We start from the raw sequence: 21,386 nt of genomic DNA on the forward strand, positions 1-21,386 counted from the left end.
TTACTTCATCAATCCAGAGATTTAAAAATGTATATGAGCTTACTGGGCAGTGACCATTTTACCTCATTTTTTTTTATGCCTCCACAACCTGTAGAAGGGGTGTTCCCCACAAGTGATTATCAAAAACTTGGTCCCCATTCCAAATGATAACCTGTGTGTGTGTGTGTGTGTGTGTGTGTGTGTGTGTGTGTGTGTGTGTGTGTGTGTGTGTGTGTGTGTGTGTGTGTGTGTGTGTGTGTGTGTGTGTGTGTGTGTGTGTGTGTGTGTGTGTGTGTGTGTGTGTGTGTGTGTGTGTGTGTGTGTGTGTGTGTGTGTGTGTGTGTTTATGTATGTATAGGCCTTGCATCACGTGTGGATGGAGGGTAACTCGCCCAGCAAGTGCGATCGCTGCCACAGGAGCATCAAGTGTTACCAAGGCCTCACCGGCCTCCACTGCGTGTGGTGCCACATCACTGTGAGTCATGCATTCATCCGTTCACTGTGTGGCTGGATGAGAGGTTGGATGTGTGGATTGTATGCTGAGGGATGGATGAACGGAGGCGGACACAACACTTGAATGATGGCGGATGACTGCACTGTATTCGACATGAACGAATGAATGGATGGACCTGTTTATGAATGAATGGATGGAACGAATGGATGGACATGCAAGGATGGATGGCCACAAGATGCATGTCACGATGGATGGATGGATGGATGGATGATGCATTTGGTGGTGGATGGATGAGATGATTAATTTCATGATGGATGCATGTGAGAATGAGGGATGAATGAATTAATGAAGCAGAATGCAGGTGATGAATAGATGATGCAGGAAGGTACAAACAGGTGCAGTACCACAGATTACCACAAGATGTCCCCAGAGGCTAAGTTTTAGCTGTGTGATCCTCAGAACACACAGTGTAAGTACAATGTATAGTATAAGTACATTATATGTACTGTATAGTATATGTACTGTACACAGTAGTATTAGTACTGCTCTTTTGTCACAACTTCTTTACGCTTCCTGACTTTACTTTGTGTTGTCCACAGCTGCACAACAAATGTGCTTCTCACCTGAAACCTGAATGTGATGGAGGAGCCTTGAAGGACCACACTCTACTTCCTTCTTACATCTGCCCCGCTGTCCTGGTGGGTCAAAAACGCTTCTACACGAACCACTATACCTTAGTGGTACCATAGTATGTTAAAATCAATACACTTCTACGATACCCAAAACCAGTGAAGTTGGCACGTTGTGTAAATCAATCATCAATCAATGTTTACTTATATAGCCCTAAATCACTAGTGTCTCAAAGGGCTGCACAAACCACCACGACATCCTCGGTAGGCCCACATAAGGGCAAGGAAAACTCACACCCAGTGGGACGTCGGTGACAATGATGACTATGAGAACCTTAGAGAGGAGGAAAGCAATGGATGTCGAGCGGATCTAACATGATACTGTGAAAGTTCAATCCACAATGGATACAACACAGTCGCGAGAGTCCAGTCCAAAGAGGATCCAAGACACAGCAGCGAGAGTCCCGTTCACAGCGGAGCCAGCAGGAAACCATCCCAAGCGTAGGCGGACCAGCAGCGCAGAGATGTCCCCAGCCGATACACAGGCGAGCAGTACATGGCCACCGGATAGGACCGGACCCCCTCCACACGGGAGAGTGGGACATAGAAGAAAAAGAAAAGAAACGGCAGATCAACTGGTCTAAAAAGGGAGTCTATTTAAAGGCTAGAGTATACAAATGAGTTTTAAGGTGAGACTTAAATGCTTCTACTGAAGTGGCATCGCGAACTGTTACCGGGAGGGTATTCCAGAGTACTGGAGCCCGAATGGAAAATGCTCTATAGCCCGCAGACTTTTTTTGGGCTTTGGGAATCACTAATAAGCCGGAGTCCTTTGAACGCAGATTTCTTGCCGGGACATATGGTACAATACAATCGGCAAGATAAGATGGAGCTAGACCGTGTAGTATTTTATACGTAAGTAGTAAAACCTTAAAGTCACATCTTAAGTGCACAGGAAGCCAGTGCAGGTGAGCCAGTACAGGCGTAATGTGATCAAACTTTCTTGTTCTTGTCAAAAGTCTAGCAGCCGCATTTTGTACCAACTGTAATCTTTTAATGCTAGACATGGGGAGACCCGAAAATAATACGTTACAGTAGTCGAGGCGAGACGTAACAAACGCATGGATAATGATCTCAGCGTCTTTAGTGGACAGAATGGAGCGAATTTTAGCGATGTTACGGAGATGAAAGAAGGCCGTTTTAGTAACGCTTTTAATGTGTGCCTCAAAGGAGAGAGTTGGGTCGAAGATAATACCCAGATTCTTTACCGTGTCGCCTTGTTTAATTGTTTGGTTGTCAAATGTTAGAGTTGTATCATTAAATAGAGGTCGGTGTCTAGCAGGACCGATAATCAGCATTTCCGTTTTTTTGGCGTTGAGTTGCAAAAAGTTAGCGGACATCCATTGTTTAATTTCATTAAGACACGCCTCCAGCTGACTACAATCCGGCTTGTTGGTCAGCTTTAGGGGCATGTAGAGTTGGGTGTCATCAGCATAACAGTGAAAGCTAATACCGTATTTGCGTATGATGTCACCTAGCGGCAGCATGTAGATGCTGAAGAGTGCAGGGCCAAGGACCGAACCCTGGGGAACTCCACACGTTACCTTAACGTAGTCCGAGGTCACATTGTTATGGGAGACACACTGCATCCTATCAGTAAGATAAGAGTTAAACCAAGACAGGGCTAAGTCTGACATACCAATTCGTGTTTTGATACGTTCTAATGAAATATTATGATCGACGGTATCGAAAGCAGCGCTAAGATCGAGGAGCAGCAACATAGATGACGCATCAGAATCCATCGTTAGCAATAGATCATTAGTCATTTTTGCGAGGGCTGTCTCCGTGGAGTGATTTGCCCTGAAACCGGATTGAAAGGTTTCACATAGATTGTTAGACGCTAAGTGTTCATTTAACTGCTCCGCAACAATTTTTTCGAGGATTTTTGAAATAAAAGGAAGGTGAGACACCGGTCGGTAGTTTACCATGAGGTCAGGATCGAGGTTAGGTCTTTTAAGAAGAGGATGAATTACCGCTTTTTTGAATGCTAGGGGAACAGTGCCCGATGGTAATATGGTAAATGGTAAATAAAAACAAAATACAATGATTTGCAAATCCTTTTCAACCTATATTCATTTGAATAGTCTGCAACGACAAGATACTTAACGTTCGAACTGGTAAACTGTTATTTTTTGCCAATATTAGCTCATTTGGAATTTGATGCCTGCAACATGTTTCAAAAAAGTTGGCACAAGTGGCAAACAAGACTGACAAAGTTGAGGAATGCTCATCAAACGCATATTTAGAACATCCCACAGGTGAACAGGCTAATTGGGAACAGGTGGGTGCCATGATTGTGCTTAAAAGGAGCTTCCATGAAATGCTAAGTCGTTCACAAACAAGGATGGGGCGAGGGTCACCACTTTGTGAACAAATGCGTGAGCAAATTGTTTAGGAACCACATTTTTCAACCAGCTATTGCAAGGAATTTAGGGATTTCACCATCTACAATCCGTAATACCATCAAAAGTTTCAGATAATCTAGAGAAATCACTGCACGTAAGCGACAAGGCCGAAACCAACATTGAATGCCCGTGACCTTAGATCCTTCAGTGTGTTAAGGATATCACCACATGGGCTCAGGAACACTTCAGAAAACCACTGTCAGTAACTACAGTTTGTCGCCACATCTGTAAGTGCAAGTTAAAACTCTACTATGCAAAGCCAAAGCCATTTATCAACAACACCCAAAAACGCTCTACTGGGCCCGATCTCATCTAAGATGGACTGATGCAAATTCGAAAAGTAGTCTGTGGTCTGACGGGTCTACATTTCAATTTTTGGGGGGAAACTGTGGATCAAAGAGAAAAATAACCATCCGGACTCTTCTAGGTGTGAAGTTGAAAAGCCAGGATCTGTGGTAGTATGGGGGTGTATTAGTGCCCAAGGCATGGGTAACTTACACATATGTGAAGGCACCATTAAAGCTGAAAGGTACATACAAATTTTGGAAAAACAATTGTTGCGATCCAAGCAAGGTATTTTTCATGGACGCCCCTGCTTATTTCAGCAAGACAAGGCCAAGCCATGTGTTACAACAGTGTGGCATCGTAGTAAAAGAGTGTGGGTACTAGACTGGCCTGCCTGTAGTCCAGATCTGTCTCCCATTGAAAATGTGTGGCGCATTATGAAGCGTAAAACACCACAACGGAGACTGTTGAACAACTTAAGCTGTACACCAAGCAAGAATTTGAAATAATTCCATCTGAAAAGCTTCAAAAATTGGTCTCCTCAGTTCCCAAACGTTTACTGAGTGTTGTTAAAAGGAAAGGCCATGTAACACAGTGGTAAAAATGTCCCTGTTCCAACTTTTTTGCAATGTGTCGCTGCCATTAAATTCTAAGTTAATGATTATTTGAAAAAAGAAAAAAAAAGTTTCTGAGTTTAAACATTAAATATCTTGTCTTTGCAGTCTATTCAGTTGAATATAATTTTAAAAGGATTTGCAAATCATTGTATTCTGTTTTTATTTACAAATTACACAACGTGCCAACTTCACTGTTTTTGGGTTTCGTATCTGAACCACTATAGCATGTTTCAATCATTACACTTCGCGACCCCGAAAAGGACAAGCGGTAGGAAATGGATGGGTGGATGGATGAAGCACTATAGTATGTTACAAACTATAAGAATGGATGGATTGAAGATGTTGATTTAAATAAAGATCACATGCCACTTCCAGGTAGGAACAGCAGGGGCACACTTTTAAAAAGTAGTCATATGTTATAGCAGTGGTTCTCAACCTTTTTTCAGTGATGTACCCCGTGTGAACATTTTTTTAATTCAAGTACCCCCTAATCAGAGCAAAGCATTTTCGGTTGAAAAAAAGAGAAAAAGAAGTAAAATACAGCACTACGTCATCAGTTTCTGATTTATTAAATTGTATAACAGTGCAAAATATTGCTCATTTGTAGTAGTCTTTCTTGAACTATTTGGGGAAAAAAATAAAAATAACTAAAAACTTGTTGAAAAATAAACAAGTGAATCAATTATAAATAAAGATTTCTACACATAGAAGTAATCATCAACTTAAAGTGCCCTCTTTGGGGATTGTAATAGTGATCCATCTGGATTCATGAACTTATTTGTAAACATTTCTTCACAAAAAAAGAAAACTTTAACATCAATATTTATGGAACATGTCCACAAAAAAATCTAGCTCTCAACACTGAATGTTGCATTGTTGCATTTCTTTTCACAGTTTATGAACTTACATTCATATTTTCTTGAAGTATTATTCAATAAATATATTTATAAAGAATTTTTGAATTGTTGCTATTTTTACAATATTTAAAAAAAAAAAAATTGCACGTACCCCTTGGCATACCTTCAAGTACCCCCGGGGCTCCGCGTACCCCCTTTTGAGAACCACTGTCTTATAGGATAGGATTGACTTTATTTACTCTAAAATAATAATATTTCTTGGTTTCTCCTTTCTTCATAATAATTATTCTTAACAGCCTTCAAGTGTCAACTGGATTGCAGAGCTGCACAATCAATCACATTTGATTTTAAATTACAATCATGACTTTTCAAAAAACCGACATTGTGGATGTAACTTCAATGTACAAACAGCAGTCGCGACTTGAGAGGCGCTCCCTTTTTTTTTTTTTAACAGCCTCAAGTGAGACGCCTCTTTACTCGTCAAGCTGAGAACAACAACACAGCACACTTCCCCCCTTCACAATAATAGCGCATTGCTCCACAGCCGGTCCAACTGCACAACCAAAATGAAAGTTTCATATATGAAACTTTCATTTTGTTTAGTACTTTACACAATGATAATGCTTTGAGCTAAAATGCTTGTCAAAATTGTCCAAATATGTATTGCACCAAGAAATGTGCGAATTTTTGCAATTAATTCTCAAACATTTTATTTAATTTTATTTGAAACAAGCAAACACTCTACGGTGGTGAAATAAGCGTAAAAAGGTAAAAACCTAAATTAAAAACAAAACGGAAAAAGTTAATTTTATTGTTTTTTATATTGTTATTGGTATTATTATTGTACTTGTTGTGTTTTATTATATTTACTAATTTATATCCAGGTTTGTTTGTTTTTTTACTATATTTAAGTTAAAGTACCAATGATTGTCACACACACACACTAGGTGTGGCAAAATGATTCTCTGCATCTTACCCTTGATCACCCCTGGGTGGTTAGGGGAGAAGTGTGCAGCAGCGGTAGCCGCGCCTTGGAATCCTTTAAAGTGGACTTTTGGTGGTCCAATAAATACTCCTGTTTTCAAATTAAAGCATAGTGGCGATTACAATATCAATCCAAAATATTCGTGATTATTATTTTTGCCATTTTCGTCCAGGCCTACTAGGTTGTCATCTGTTTTGTCATCTTCATCGACAGGACCGCCAGACTGTGGTCAAACGTAGCGAAGGCGAGTCGCCGCCGAGCACCAGCCCAGACGAAGTCGCCCACACCTTGAAATTTTCCCCGGTAGAAGGACAAGCGTTGCAGGTGAAGCATCGCTTTTTAGCAAGCAAAACTTCCAAACTGTGTGGTGGATTCTCGGTCTTTGATTCCTGCTGTCCCTGCAGATCTCACCACTCCCAGGCACGCACCCCCTGCTGGTGCTGGTCAACCCCAAGAGTGGGGGTAGACAAGGAGAACGGTAAGATTGTTATTTTTAAAGTGGTTTTCACTATAATTCATGAAGTGAAACTCATGAAGCAGTAAGTTGAATGATGCGGACACGTTTGTTACTGCATACTCTCTAATACACTTCTGCCTTGCAACTATAATTATTTGATACTTATCAGTGGTTCTCAACCTTTTTCAGTGATGTACCCCCTGTAAAAATGTTTTTAATTCAAGTACCCCCTAATCAGAGCAAAGCATTTTTAGTTGAACAAAAGGGATAAAGTAGTAAAAAACAGCACTATGTCATCAGTTTCTGATTTATTAAATTGTATAACAGTGCAAAATATTGCACATTTGTAGTGGTCTTTCTTGAACTATTTGGAAAAAAAGATATAAAAATAACTAAAAACATAAGTGATTCAATTTTAAATAAAGATTTCTACTCATAGAAGTAATCATCAACTTATCGTGCCCTCTTTGGGAATTGTAATAGAGATCCATCTGGATTCATGAACTTAATTCTAAACATTTCTTCACAAAAAAAGAAATCTTTAACATCAATATTTATGGAACATGTCCACTAAAAATCTAGCTGCCAACACTGAATATTGCATTGTTGAATTTCTTTTCACAGTTTATGAACTTACATTCATATTTTGTTGAAGTATTATTCAATAAATATATTTATAAAGGATTTTTGAATTGTCGCTATTTTTCGAAAATGTTTTAAAAATCTCACGTACCCCTTGGCATACCGTCAAGTACCCCCAGGGGTACGCGTACCCCCATTTGAGAACCACTGCTTTATATTGACAAACGTCATGTTTTACACTGCAATATTGTTCAGTTATAACTTCCTATATCTAGCTTTTGTGCTAGCATGTTTACATTTTGTAAATAACTTGACTAAATAGAAGAAAAGACCAACCTTGTGTGTTTCTTGGAGGACAATTAGAGTTCATTTAGAGTTCAGCTTTTTTCCTGATATCGGACCAATGTTCGCCATTGATATTGTATCGGAACACTCCTACATGACATCCTGACTGCGGTAACACCAACAACTTAACAATTAATCTATCAACATCATTTTAAATTGATCTCCACTCTGTACACTGCTGCTGGAATTGTAATTTTCCTGAAGGAACTCTCCTGAAGGAATCAATAAAGTACTATCTATCTATCTATCTATCATGCCTAATTGCTACAAATTGTAACATGGGTGGCTGCTATACAGAATAAAACAACTATTCCAGAATGCGCCGTAAGTGGCTGCAATAGACATACGTTTATAACATAGATATAAATACTTTGTGGCCGTCAACACAGGTTTGACTCATGGTAGGAACTCTAGCGAAAGCGAAATTGGGTTGCATGCAGGTTATGTGAAAACAATTATTTTTGGAAACCACACAACCACATTTGTCTACAGTACACACATACTACAGCAAGAGGGCGCCAGGACAGTGGGGCAATAACCTGCCTCAGCACGTAATGGAGGCTTCTATGGGCATCATACCATGGATCAATCACAATATAAGCATTTTTTCTTTTTTTCTTTTTTTTTGACCTGTCGAAAATAAGGACCAGGTGGAAAAAAAATATTTTCATAAAAATGTAACATTCCTCTGATTATAATCCCCTCAGCTATCAAGGTAAGAAAGAAAATATATGTCAACACAAACATGGAAAAAACTCAAACAATGTCAACAAAATATTAAAATCACCTTGAACACTTAACAATATTTTATTTTTTTAAAGAAGGTGCAAAAATAAGTAATTAAACTAATGCAAAGTGTGAAAATGTAAACAAAGAGATACCTGAGAAACAACTATTATCTGCAGGTTTAGTGGCTGGAAGTTACAACTGTGCTCTAAAGGGGGAGTTAAAGTGGTGTGGTATTAGTGGTACTTCATTTATAGACCACATTGGTCTGACTACGGTCCCTTTAAAAAAAATTAAAAAGTGTCATATTGTCTCGGTGACTTTTCCTCTTTTATCCAAAATTTCTTCATTTTGACTTTCTCTTCTCACTCCATGCAGAGAATCAACCACGAGAGAGAAAGTTGGCACAACCAATCTTGATAGTTGACACTGTTACCTGATTGCCGTTGCTCAGTTCCCAGGGAGAGAGCGCCTCTGTTCAGCTAACCAACCTCTCTTCGCAACTTTCGTTTTTTTCCGACCACGAAAACATTTAAAAAAAAAAATGTTTTATCGAACACATTTTTTTTATTGATATCGATTATGTGTATATATCGCGATATACCGTAAATTCCGGACTATAAGCCGCTACTTTTTTCCTACACTTTGAACCCTGCGCCTTGTAATAAAATGTAAGTAATTTTCTTCACTGACGCCGTAACAAAAAGTTAAAAAACAAACAAACAAGAAAATACACTGAGATGGTGTTTTATTGTTTGTGCTACGGCACCATATTACGGTCAGGTTCGCTCACTGCAGGTGCTCCCGTGTCCTTCCACCAATGCATTTTTGTTTTTCACCCGTAGTCCCGTTCAGTCTTCAAACCGTCCATAGCGTTCTACTCGTATGGATTCTTCATTCATTACCCCAAGCAACGTTTGTAAGTTTCACAATATAACTAAAACTTTTCATACTTATTAAAGCGTCCCATGTGTGATGTCTGTAGGAGTGTTTTCATCCATATTTGTACGTGCTATCGTGCCATTAGCATTAATTGTTATGCTAACACGTTTACACCAACAAGCAAACGTGGTAGTTGATACTGGGACCTGATTAGCTGCTATCGTGTGGCGCCCACTGTGATCCCTTACCAGAGAGCGAGTGCTTTTGTTCATGCAACCAACCTTGCTTTGCAGCTTCCAATTTCTTCCGACAAAGAAGGAAGAAAAATATTGAACGTTTTATCAAACGCATTTTTTGTTGTTATTGATTACGTGTGATATCAACCAATACTGTATTGGCCTAAAAGCAGCTAATAGTGGAGGACAGAAGCACCAGCGAGATAACTTTGACCACAAGGAAATCTACTCATTGATGCTAAAGGCAAGAAAATTGTTTTTATTTATAGTGCAAATATATTTCTAGAACCGGTTCTAAATAAAACCCCTAAGGGGTACTTAACACGGTCACATCATGTTGCTCTTCTTTCCATCGCCATGGCAACAAGTCCGTGTGTAAAAATAAACACTGTGATGCTCACTTTACTTTACCCACACACAAAGAAAATGTGCTGATTGTGTCGGCTTCTTTCAGCGTTCTTAGGAAGTTCCGCTACCTTCTGAACCCGCGGCAGGTGCACAGTTTGGAGCAAGGTGGCCCTGCAGCCGGGTAAGTGTCCCCATCAGCTGACGTCGGGTCATCATTTATGTTTTTTTTAGTTGGCGATAACGCATTGTCCGAAAAAGACAGAGTGTAAATAAAGGACGGTTCAAGGAGAAAGGACAAGGAGAAAAACCTTCATCTAGAAAAAAGTTGATGCACAAAAAGCATTGATGTTACTAGATAGGCCACACCCATGCCGTGGGGACAAAGAAAGGTATTCTATTTTTGTACACTACACAGAAACAAAGACAACAAATTCAGACAAGGAATAAATTAATAGAAATGCAAAAAAAAAAAAATGTAATACAATTAAAAAAAATATGTAAGTAACTTTAAAAGAAAAACAAATAAAATGCTGTGTATTAATAGCACGTGTATATATATATATACATATATATATATATATATATATATATATATACATATATATATATATACATATATATATATATATATATATATATATATATAATATAGCTGCGATAGGATCCAGCACCCCTCTGCGACCCCAAAGGGGACAAGCGGTTTTATAAAATTTACAAAGTTCAGTGATTAGGTTGTGTTTTTTGCAACATGACTCGGAAAGGTTGTTTGCATTGGGTCATATAAGTAAATGCTCTTCACTATTCCATTCAGAGCATAGTTAAAGGTCCATTCATCCATTTTGTTCTGCTTATCCGGGTCGCGGGGGTAGCAGCCTAAGCAGAGAAGACCCTGACCACAGCCACTTCCTCCAGCTCCTCTCAGGGGATCCTGAGGCGTTCCCAGGCCAGCCCGAGAGACATAGTCTTCCCAATGTGTTCTGGGTTTTCCCTGTGGCCTCCTACTGGTTGGACCTGCCCTAAACACCTTCACAGGGAGGCGTTCGGGTTGCATCCTTACTAGATGCCTGAACCACCTCATCTGGCTCCTCTCCGTGTGGAATAGCAGCAGCTTTACTTTGAGCTCCTCCTATATTATAGAGCTTCTCACGCCATCTCTAAGGGAGAGTTTCGTCACCCGGCGGGGAAAAACTCAAAGATCATGACCATTGGTGAGAATGGGAACGTAAATTGAGAGCTTTGCCTTCCGGCTCAGCTCCTTCTTCACATCAACTAATCGGTACAACGTCCGCATCACTGCAGACGCCGCATCAATCCGCCTGTCGATCTCACAATCCTTTCTTCTCTTACTCGTGAACAAGACTCCGAGGTACTTGAAATCCTCCACTTGGGGAAAAATCTCCTCACCAACCCGGAGATGGTACTCCACCCTTTTCCGGGCAAGAACCATGGACTCGGACATGGAGGTGCTGATTCTCATCCCAGTCGCTGAAGGTTTCTGGCCAGATGAAGCCATCAGGACCACATCAACTACAAAAAGCAGAGACCTAATCCTGCAGCCACCAAACCGGATGCCCTCAACGCTCTTACTGTGCCTACAAATGATGTCCATAAAAGTTAGCAATAGAATCGGTGGCAAAGGGCAGCCCTGGCAGAGTCCAACCCTTACTGAAAACGGGTCCGACATACTGACCCAACCTCCGACACGGATCAGACAGGAAGCGGGCTGCCTGATTCCTTTCTGAGCACTCCCCACGGGACTTCTCGAGGGACACGGTTAAAAGCCTTCTCCAAGTTTACTAAGCACATGTAGACTGGTTGGGTCGACCGTGAGCGACTTTTGGTTCTGCTAGAAATGGTGGTGAAGAAGAGTGATGGTTTCAAAGATCCTGCAGAGAGTATAGAGTTGTAATAATAATTAAAGGTCATTAGCCAAAATTATTCGCTTTGTCCATTTGATGGCGACAAAATGTCTGCATCAATGTCAGTCTTTTAAAATGAATGAATAGGAGAGATTTGTTTGGTACGGTTAGCAACAAGAAGGAAATGCATGGTGGAGACCACCACAGTGTTTCCCACAAGGCATCGTCAGTCCATCCATCCATCAATCTTCTTCCGCTTATCCGAGGTCGGGTCGCGGGGGCAGCAGCCCAAGCAAGGAAGCCCAAACTTCCCTCTACCCAGCCACTTTGTCTAGCTATTCCCGGGGATCCCGAGGCGTTCCCAGGCCAGCCGGGAGACATAGTCTTCCCGACGTATCCTGGGTCTTCCCCGTGGCCTCCTACCGGTTGAACGTGCCCTAAACACCTCCCTAGAGAGGCGTTCGGGTGGCATCCTGACCAGATGCCCGAACCACCTCATCTGAATCCTCTCGATGTGAAGGAGCAGCCGCTTTACTTTGAGTTCTTCCCGGATGACAGAGCTTCTCACCCTATCTCTAAGGGAGAGCCCCGCCACACGGCAGAGGAAACTCATTTCGTCCACTTGTACCCATGAGCTTATCCTTTCGGTCATGACCCACAGCTCATGACCATAGGTGAGGATGGGAACGTTGATCGACCGGTAAATTGAGAGCTTTGCCTTCCGGCTCAGCTCCTTCTTCACCACAACGCATTTGGTACAACATCCGAATTAATGAAGACGCCGCACCGATCCGCCTGTCGATCTCACTATCCACTCTTCCCTCACTCGTGAACAAGAATCCAAGGTACTTGAACTCGTCTACTTCGGGCAGGGTCTCCTCCCCAACCCGGAGATGGCACTCCACCCTTTTCCGGAAGAGACCCATAGACTCGGACTTGGGGGTGCTGATTCTCATTCCGGTCGCTTCACACTCTGTTGCGAACCGATCCAGTGAGAGCTGAAGATCCCGGCCAGATGAAGCCTTTAGGACCACATCATCTGCAAAAGCAGAGACCTAATCCCGCGGCCACCAAACCGGAACCCCTCAACGCCTTGGCTGCGCCTAGAAATTCTGTCCATAAAAGTTATGAACAGAATCGGTGACAAAGGACAGCCTTGGCGGAGTCCAACCCTCACTGGAAACGTGTCCGACTTAGTGCCGACAATGCGGACCAAGCTCTGACACTGATCATACAGGGAGCAGACCGCCACAATAAGACAGTCCGATACCCCATACTCTCTGAGCACTCTCCACAGGACTTCCCGAAGGACACGGTCGAATGCCTTCTCCAAGTCCACAAAGCACATGTAGACTGGTTGGGCAAACTCCAATGCACCCTCAAGAACCCTGCCGAGAGTATAGAGCTGGTCCACAGTTCCACGACCAGGACGAAAACCGCACTGTTCCTCCTGAATCCGAGGTTCGACTATCCGGCGTAGCCTCCTCTCCAGTACACCTAAATAAACCTTACCGGGAAGGCTGAGGAGTGTGATCCCACGATAGTTGGAACACAACCTCTGGTCCCCCTTCTTAAAGAGAGGGACCACCACCCCGGTCTGCCAATCCAGAGGTACCGCCCCCGATGTCCACGCGATGCTGCAGAATCTTGTCAACCAAGACAGCCCCACAGCATCCAGAGCCTTAAGGAACTCCGGGCAGATCTCATCCACCCCTAGGGCCTTGCCAGCGAGGTGCTTTTTAAGTACCTCAGCAACCTCAGCCCCAGAAATAGGAGACCCCACCACAGTTTCCCCAGGCACTGCTTCCTCATAGGAAGACGTGTTGGTGGGATTGAGGAGGTCTACGAAGTATTCCTTCCACCTATCCACAACATCCCCAGTTGAGGTCAGCAGAACACCATCCGCACCATACACGGTGTTGACCGTGTACTGCTTCCCCTTCCTGAGGCGGCGGGTGGTGGTCCAGAATTGCTTCGAAGCCGTCCGGAAATCGTTTTCCATGGCTTCCCCGAACTCCTCCCATGTCTGAGTTTTTGCCTCTGTGACCGCTGAAGCTGCACACAGCTTGGCCTGTTGGTACCTGTCCACTGCCTACGGAGTCCTATGAGCCAAAAAATCCGATAGGACTCCTTCTTCAGCCTCAATACTTTAGAGTCCAACTTCCTTTTGGAGGACTTTACCTTATTATGTCATCAAATACTGAAGACTGATTTGTCAAATATTCTTGTCTTCTTAGGCTCAACTTCTTCCGCGACGTTCCCAACTTCCGCGTGCTGGCGTGTGGCGGTGACGGCACCGTGGGCTGGATCCTAGACTGCATAGGTAATAAATACTACAACTTGTACTACAATACTGTTAGCATCTTGTACTTGTACGCATTCCTCGACTGCATAAGTACTATATTACAACTTGTACTATAGTACCGTTAACATCTTGTACTTGTACTTATTCCTGGACTGCATGGGTAGTACTTACTACAACGTTTACGACAATACTGTTAGCATCTTGTACTTGTACGCATTCCTGGACTGAATATGTACTAAACTACAACTTGTACTACAATACTGTTAGCATCTTGTACCTGTATGCCAGGGGTCTCAAACTCAATTTACCTGGGGGCCACTGGATGCAGAAACTGGGTGAGGCTGGGCCGCAAGAAAGGATTTCTTAAAAAATCTTACATGCACTTTTTAATGAATTCACTTTCTATGAATGGCTTTCCCGCCCTAGCACTGCTAGGGCAGGAAAGCCAACCCCCACGATTTTTCCGGTAGACTACTGAATTTCAGTGCACCTCCCGACAATCTACTGGTGCAACTATTTTCCCGAATTTGTCCCAATTTTCACCCGGCCGACATTATTAAGGGCTGCCGTGACTGCACTGCCATCATGTCCTCATGTGTAATGTTTAAGAATTTTTTTCAATTTTTTCGGACTACAATGTGCAATAATGTTATATGTATGTGTGTATATATATTCATATGCATGCATATATGCATCTGTGTGGATATATATACATATACATAGATACATCTCTCATCTCTATCTTTTTTTTTTTACTATTTATATTACCATATTGTTTATGCACCTTAGGAGGATCTGCTCCAATTTCGTTGTTCTTTGAACCTGTTCATTGCAATAATGACAATAAAACTCTATTCTATTCTATTCTATTAACGTCCTCTACAACAGTGGTTCTCAACCTTTTTTCAGTGATGTACCCCATGTGAAAATGTTTTAAATTCAAGTACCCCCTAATCAGAGCAAAGCATTTTGGTTGGAAAAAAAGAGATAAAGAAGGAAAATACAGCCCTATATCATCAGTTTCTGATGTATTCAATTGTACAGTATAACAGTGCAAAATATTGCTCATTTGTAGTGGTCTTTCTTGAACTATTTGGAAAAAAAAATCTAAAAATAACTAAAAAACTTGTTGAAAAATAAGCAAGTAATTCAATTATAAATAAAGATTTCTACACATAGAAGTAATCATCAACTTAAAGTGCCCTCTTAGGGAATTGTAATAGAGATCCACCTGGATTTATGAACTTAATTCTAAACATTTCTTCACAAAAGAAGAAATCTTTAACATAAATACTGTTGGAACATGTCCACAAAAAAATCTCGCTGTCAACACTGAATATTGCATTGTTGCATTTCTTTTCACAGGTTGTGAACTTACATTCATGTTTGTTAAAGTGTCATCCCATAAATATATTTATTAAGTATTTATGACTGACTGCTGTTTTTTAGAATGTTTTTTATAAATCTCACTTAACCCTTGGTATACCTTCACATAGCGTACCATCTATAAGAGAACTAGTGCTCTACAACTCGTCATTGCGCATATAACACAACTAAAGTAACACCTCTAAATCATGTTGTGCGAGACTTGTGCAGAACAATGTTAGTGGCTGCAAGACGTACTTACTCAACAGCCATACAGGTCACACTGAGGGTGGCCGTATAAACGACTTAAACACTGTTACAAATATGCGCCACACTTTGAACCCACACCAAACAAGAATGACAAACACATTTTGGGAGAATATCCGCACTCTAACACAACTTAAACACAAGATAACAAATACCCAGAACACTTTGCAACCCAAACTCTCCCGGGCTACAATATACACAACCTCAACCGACGCAAGTAGGGAGGGTGGGGTCGTGGGGGGTAGGTGGTAGCGTGGGTGTGTGTATTGTAGCCCGGAAGAGTCAGGGCTGCATGGGATTCTGGGTATTTGTTCTGTTGAGTTTATGTTGTATTACGGTGTGGATGTTCTCCTGTAATGTGTTTGTCATTCTTTTTTTTGTGTGGGTTCACAGTCTGGCACATATTTGTAACAGTGTTATAGTTTTTTTTACGGCCACCCTCAGTGTGACTTGTGTAGCTGTTGACCAAATATGTCTTGCAACATCACACGTGTACTGCTCAGCCAAATGTAACAATCAAATAGGCTTGCACGCTGTCTGTACAGGATTCAGAGGGTGTAAAGAACAGTGCCATTGCGCCACCCCCTGAGTATTGTCGATTGGGTAAAAATCAGCTGGGATTTTTAGAGAATGGATACCCTGGTATTAAGAGGACTCCCGTGAAAATTGGGAAGAACGTTGGGAAGTATGACGCTGTCAAGTTCTGTTCATATTAAACTCGCGTGCCGCACATACATTAAATTGTCATATCAAAGTGCGGGCCGCAAAATAACGTCATGTGGGCCGCAATTTGCCCGCGGGCCGCATGTTTGAAACCCCTGTTGTACGCATTCCTGGACTGCAAAAGTACTATATTACAACTTGTACTACAGTACTGTTAACATATTGTACTTGTACGTCATCCTGGACTCTATAGGTATTACATACTACAACTTGTACTACAGTACTGTCAGCATATTGTACTTCCTGCACTGCATAAGTACTACATACTACAACTTGTACTACAATATTGATAGCATCTTGTACTTGTACGCATTCCTGGACTGCATAAGTACTATATTACAAATTGTGCTACAGTACTGTTAGCATCTTATACTTGTACACATTTTTGGACTGAATAGGTACTACATACTGCAACTTGTACTACAATACTGTTATTATCCTTTACTTTTACTTATTCCTGGTCTGCATTACTGCACACTACAACTTGTACTACTATATCGTTAGCTTCTCGTACCTGTACACATTCCTGGTAATTGTACACTAACTACAATATGTGTGTACTGTTAGAACATTTGATGAACTGTCTGTAGTAACTGTACACTAATTAGTATATACTGTATGTGTACTCTTAAAAAATGTTATGAACTGGTAGCTGTAATTTTACACTAATATATACGTGTGAACATGTTTTTCTGCAATAATTGTACACTAACTAGTTTATATACGTGTCTACACTGTTTTTTTGCAGCAATAGTACACTAACTAGTATATGTATATATATATATATATATATATATATATATATATATGTATATATATATATATATATATATATATATATATATATATATATATATATATATACGTATATATATATATATATATATATATATGTATATATATATATATATATATATATATATATACATATATATATATATGTATATATATATATATATATATATATATATATATATATATGTGTGTGTGTGTACATGCTGTTTTTCTGCAGTAATTGTACGTGTGTACGTTCTGTTTTTCTGCAGTAATTGTACACTTACTAGTATATATGTGTGTGTGCATGATGTGTTTCTGCAGTAATTGTACACTAACTAGTATATATACGTGTGTACACAATGTTTTTCTGCTGAAGTCACAATGTTATGTGGAAAGTTGTTGACAGATGAAATATGTTTTTGCAGACAAGGCCAACTTGGCACAGCACCCACCGGTGGCCATCCTCCCTCTGGGCACGGGCAACGACCTGGCACGCTGTCTACGCTGGGGGGGAGGTGAGACGCGCCACCGCTTGTTTTGATTCGTGTGAATGTGTTTTGACGTGTGTGTATTTGTTTTGACTCGTGTGTATTTCTTTTGATTTGTGTATATTTGTTTTGATTTGTGTGTATGCGAATTGATCTGTGTGTATTTTGTTTTGTTTTTGTATGTGTATTGATTTTGTGTACATTAGTTTTGATTTTGTGTGCATTAGTTTTGATTTGTGTGTATTTGTTTTAATTTGTGTATATTTGTTTTGGTTTGTGTGTATTTGTTTTAATTTGTGTATATTTGTTTTGATTTGTGTGTATTTGTTTTGATTAGTGTGTATTTGTTTGGATTTGTCTGTATTTGTTTTGATTAGTGTGTATTTGTTTTGATGTCTGTATATTTGTTTTGATTAGTGTGCACTTGTTTGGATTTGTGTGTATTTGTTTTGATTAGTGTGTATTTGTTTGGTTTTGTCTGTATTTATTTTAATTAGTGTGTATTTGTTTTTATGTATATTTGTTTGGATTTGTTTTTATGTGTGTTTGTGTGTGTGTGTTTGTTTATTTGTCTCAATTTGTGTGTATTTGTTTTGATCTGTGTATATCTGTTTTGATTTGTGTGTATTTGTTTTGATCTGTGTGTATTTGTTTTGATCTGTGTATTTATATTGATTTGTGTTTATTTGTTTTGATCTGTGTGTATTTGTTTGGATATGTGTGTATTTGTTTTAATATGCGTGTATTTGTATTGATTTGAGTGTATTTCTTTTTATCTTTGTGTGTTTGTTTTTATTTGTGGTATTTGTTTTGATCTGTATTTGTCTTAATCTGTGTGTATTTGTTTGGATGTGTGTGTATTTGTTCTGATATGTATTTGTTTTTATCTGTGTATTTGTTTTGATCTGTGTGTATTTGTTTTCCGTTTGTGTGTATTTGTTTTGATCTGTGTGTGTTTGTTTTCATCTGTGTATGTATTTGTTTTGATCTGTGTGTATTTGTTCGGATTTGTGTGTATTTGTTTCGATATGTGTATATTTTGGACTTCATGTTCACACTGGAAATATCAAGCTGACCTTTTCACTTTTCAGACTCATTGATTTATTGGAAAGTGGAATCATGTCATTATCAATACATTCATTGATTAGTTCTTGGCATGTTTCCTGCAAGTATGAAAGGATGCCAAGCATATTTTAGTGCAGCCATAACAAATTTGCATTATACCCATATTATATTTTGTTGTTATTGTTATTATCAACACTTTACTAGTTTTATTTAAGTATTTAATTATTGTTATAATTTATTTTTAATGGAAATCACAGTAAATAAGTACTTCCTTTCAGGGCTTACAGTAAAAGAAGTAAACATTGTTTATGTGACTCTCAGTAAATAAACGGGCTTTCACTTTATAAAATTTACAGTAAATAGTTTTTATGGGACTCACAATAAATACATCACTTACAGTAAATAAATATTTATTTCAACTTACTGTAAACGAGACTTACAGTGAATGATACTTGCAGTAATAAATACTTACAGTGAATACTTTTTTAAAGGTTCTTACAAGAAAACAAACATTTATGGAACTTACAGTGAATAAAAACGTATTTATAAATACATAAACACTTTATGGAAACTAATACTAATAAATACTTACAGAAAATATTTTTTATGGAACTTACAGTAAATTGGGACTTACAGTAAATAGTTATTTGAGAGGCATACAATAAATAGATGTATTTTTTCTTGAGACTTACAGTAAATAAATGGCCTTTATAAGACTTATAGAACATACTTAGAGTAAATAAATATTTTATAGAAACTTAAAGTAAACGTTTTGTATAGTGAAAACTAAGTACAATGAAATATTTATTTTTAAGCTCACACTAACTTTATAGAAAATGTCAGTATATATTTATTTCATGTGACTTTCAGTAAATACATTTGTTATGAGGCTTTCAATGAATAAATACTTTATAGAAACTTACAGTAAATATTTTGTAGTGTACAATATTTTTTTAGGGGTTTTACAGTAAATACATACTTATTTTTTAGGCTGACACTAAGTTTATAGAAAACTACAGTAATATTTTAAGGGCACTTACAGTGAATAATTGAGGTTTACAGTAAATAATAGTTTTTTATGAAGCTCACAATAAATAAATACTTTATATCTTCTTGGGAATTACAGTATATTAGTAGTTCTATGAGTACATAAATGATAGCAACAATAAATAAAAGTATTTTCCAGCTACTTCCTGTAACTCTTTGTTCCTCAAAGATGGCGGACATGCAGCGCTAAATAATCATTTTTGTTTCATTTTCAAATTGCTGCTGATTATTAATTTGCATTGATAACAATAGTATTTGTGGGGCGGTATAGCTCGATTGGTAGAGTGGCCGTGCCAGCAACTTGAGGGTTGCAGGTTCGATTCCCGCTTCCGCCATCCTAGTCACTGCCGTTGTGTCCTTGGGCAAGACACTTTACCCACCTGCTCCCAGTGCCACCCACACTGGTTTAAATGTAACTTAGATATTGGGTTTCACTATGTAAAGCGCTTTGAGTCACTAGAGAAAAGCGCTATATAAATATAATTCACTTCACATTTGTACTCATGCACCAAACTGGGCCAGGTTACGAAGGTGGCAGCCTGCTGAAGTTCCTGCGAGACGTGGAGCACAGCAGCGAGGTTCTCCTGGACCGCTGGAACATCGACATCGTGGCCGAGGACAGGCGGGACCAGGGCGACCCGGTGCCATACAACATCGTCAACAACTACTTCTCCATCGGCGTGGTAAGAGCTGCTTGCGGTCAAGTGTTGTCCTCCTTCATTCCTTTCTTGTTATTGCGCCTTGTCCTGAAACGGCTTCTGATTGACTCTGGCCGCTTCTAGGTGGGCACACAATCTGTAACTCCTATTGGTCCTGGGGAGTTACATGGGTGACCATTGCTAGACTCACAACAGTCGCCTGGTTACCGTTGCCATGCAACCCCTGTTACACTCGTGTTGCGTCTCTTTGACACGTTTTATGGCGGACACACAAGCTGCTGTGTCTTCATGGCGACCAAAACAGAGAAACCTGTAGCATTGCCATGGCGACAAAGTTAAAGTTAAAGTACCAATGATTGTTACACACATATAGGGTGTGGTGAAATTTGACCTCTGCATTCGACCCATCCCTTTGTTCCACCCCCTGGGAGGTGAGGAGAGCAGTGAGCAGCAGTGGTGGCCGCGCGCAGGAATCATTTTGGTGTTTTAACCCCCCAATTCCAACCCTTGATGCTGAGTGCCAAGCAGGGAGGTAATGGGTCCCATTTTTATAGTCTTTGGTATGAGTCGACCGGGGTTTGAACTCACGACCTACCGATCTCAGGGCGGACACTCTAACCACAAGGCCACTGAGCAGGCGGAGAAGTGCTTATTGGTATTTTATTCACCATGTTTATTGCCATGCAGGACAAAGTGCGTCTCTTTTAAAGGCCTACTGAAACCCACTACTACCGACCACGCAGCCTGATAGTTTATATATCAATGATGAAATCTTAACATTGCAACACATGCCGATACGGCCTTTTTAGTTTACTAAATTGCAATTTTAAATTTCGCGCGATGTATCCTGTTGAAAACGTCGCGGTATGATGACGCGTGCGTTTGACGTCACCGGTTGTAGCGGACATATTTTTCCAGCCCAAACCAAGCTATAAGTAGTCTGCTTTAATCGCATAGTTACACAGTATTCTGGACATCTGTGTT

General features: G+C 40.0%; 1 protein-coding gene across 2 annotated transcripts in view; it reads left to right on the forward strand.

Annotated features, from left to right (window-relative positions):
- Window positions 1-21,386, forward strand: part of LOC133538124 (diacylglycerol kinase beta-like) — a 97,823-nt gene that overhangs the window by 24,549 nt on the left and 51,888 nt on the right. For both annotated transcript variants that reach the window (XM_061879455.1, XM_061879456.1), the window contains 8 exons: window positions 338-454; window positions 1,033-1,131; window positions 6,485-6,595; window positions 6,676-6,749; window positions 9,954-10,028; window positions 13,944-14,029; window positions 17,569-17,658; window positions 20,266-20,426. In XM_061879455.1, coding sequence (XP_061735439.1) covers window positions 338-454; window positions 1,033-1,131; window positions 6,485-6,595; window positions 6,676-6,749; window positions 9,954-10,028; window positions 13,944-14,029; window positions 17,569-17,658; window positions 20,266-20,426 — 813 coding nt within the window. The remainder of the gene's footprint in view (window positions 1-337; window positions 455-1,032; window positions 1,132-6,484; window positions 6,596-6,675; window positions 6,750-9,953; window positions 10,029-13,943; window positions 14,030-17,568; window positions 17,659-20,265; window positions 20,427-21,386) is intronic.

Source organism: Nerophis ophidion, linkage group LG19 (assembly GCF_033978795.1).
Source record: "Nerophis ophidion isolate RoL-2023_Sa linkage group LG19, RoL_Noph_v1.0, whole genome shotgun sequence".
NCBI classification, from domain to species: domain Eukaryota; kingdom Metazoa; phylum Chordata; class Actinopteri; order Syngnathiformes; family Syngnathidae; genus Nerophis; species Nerophis ophidion.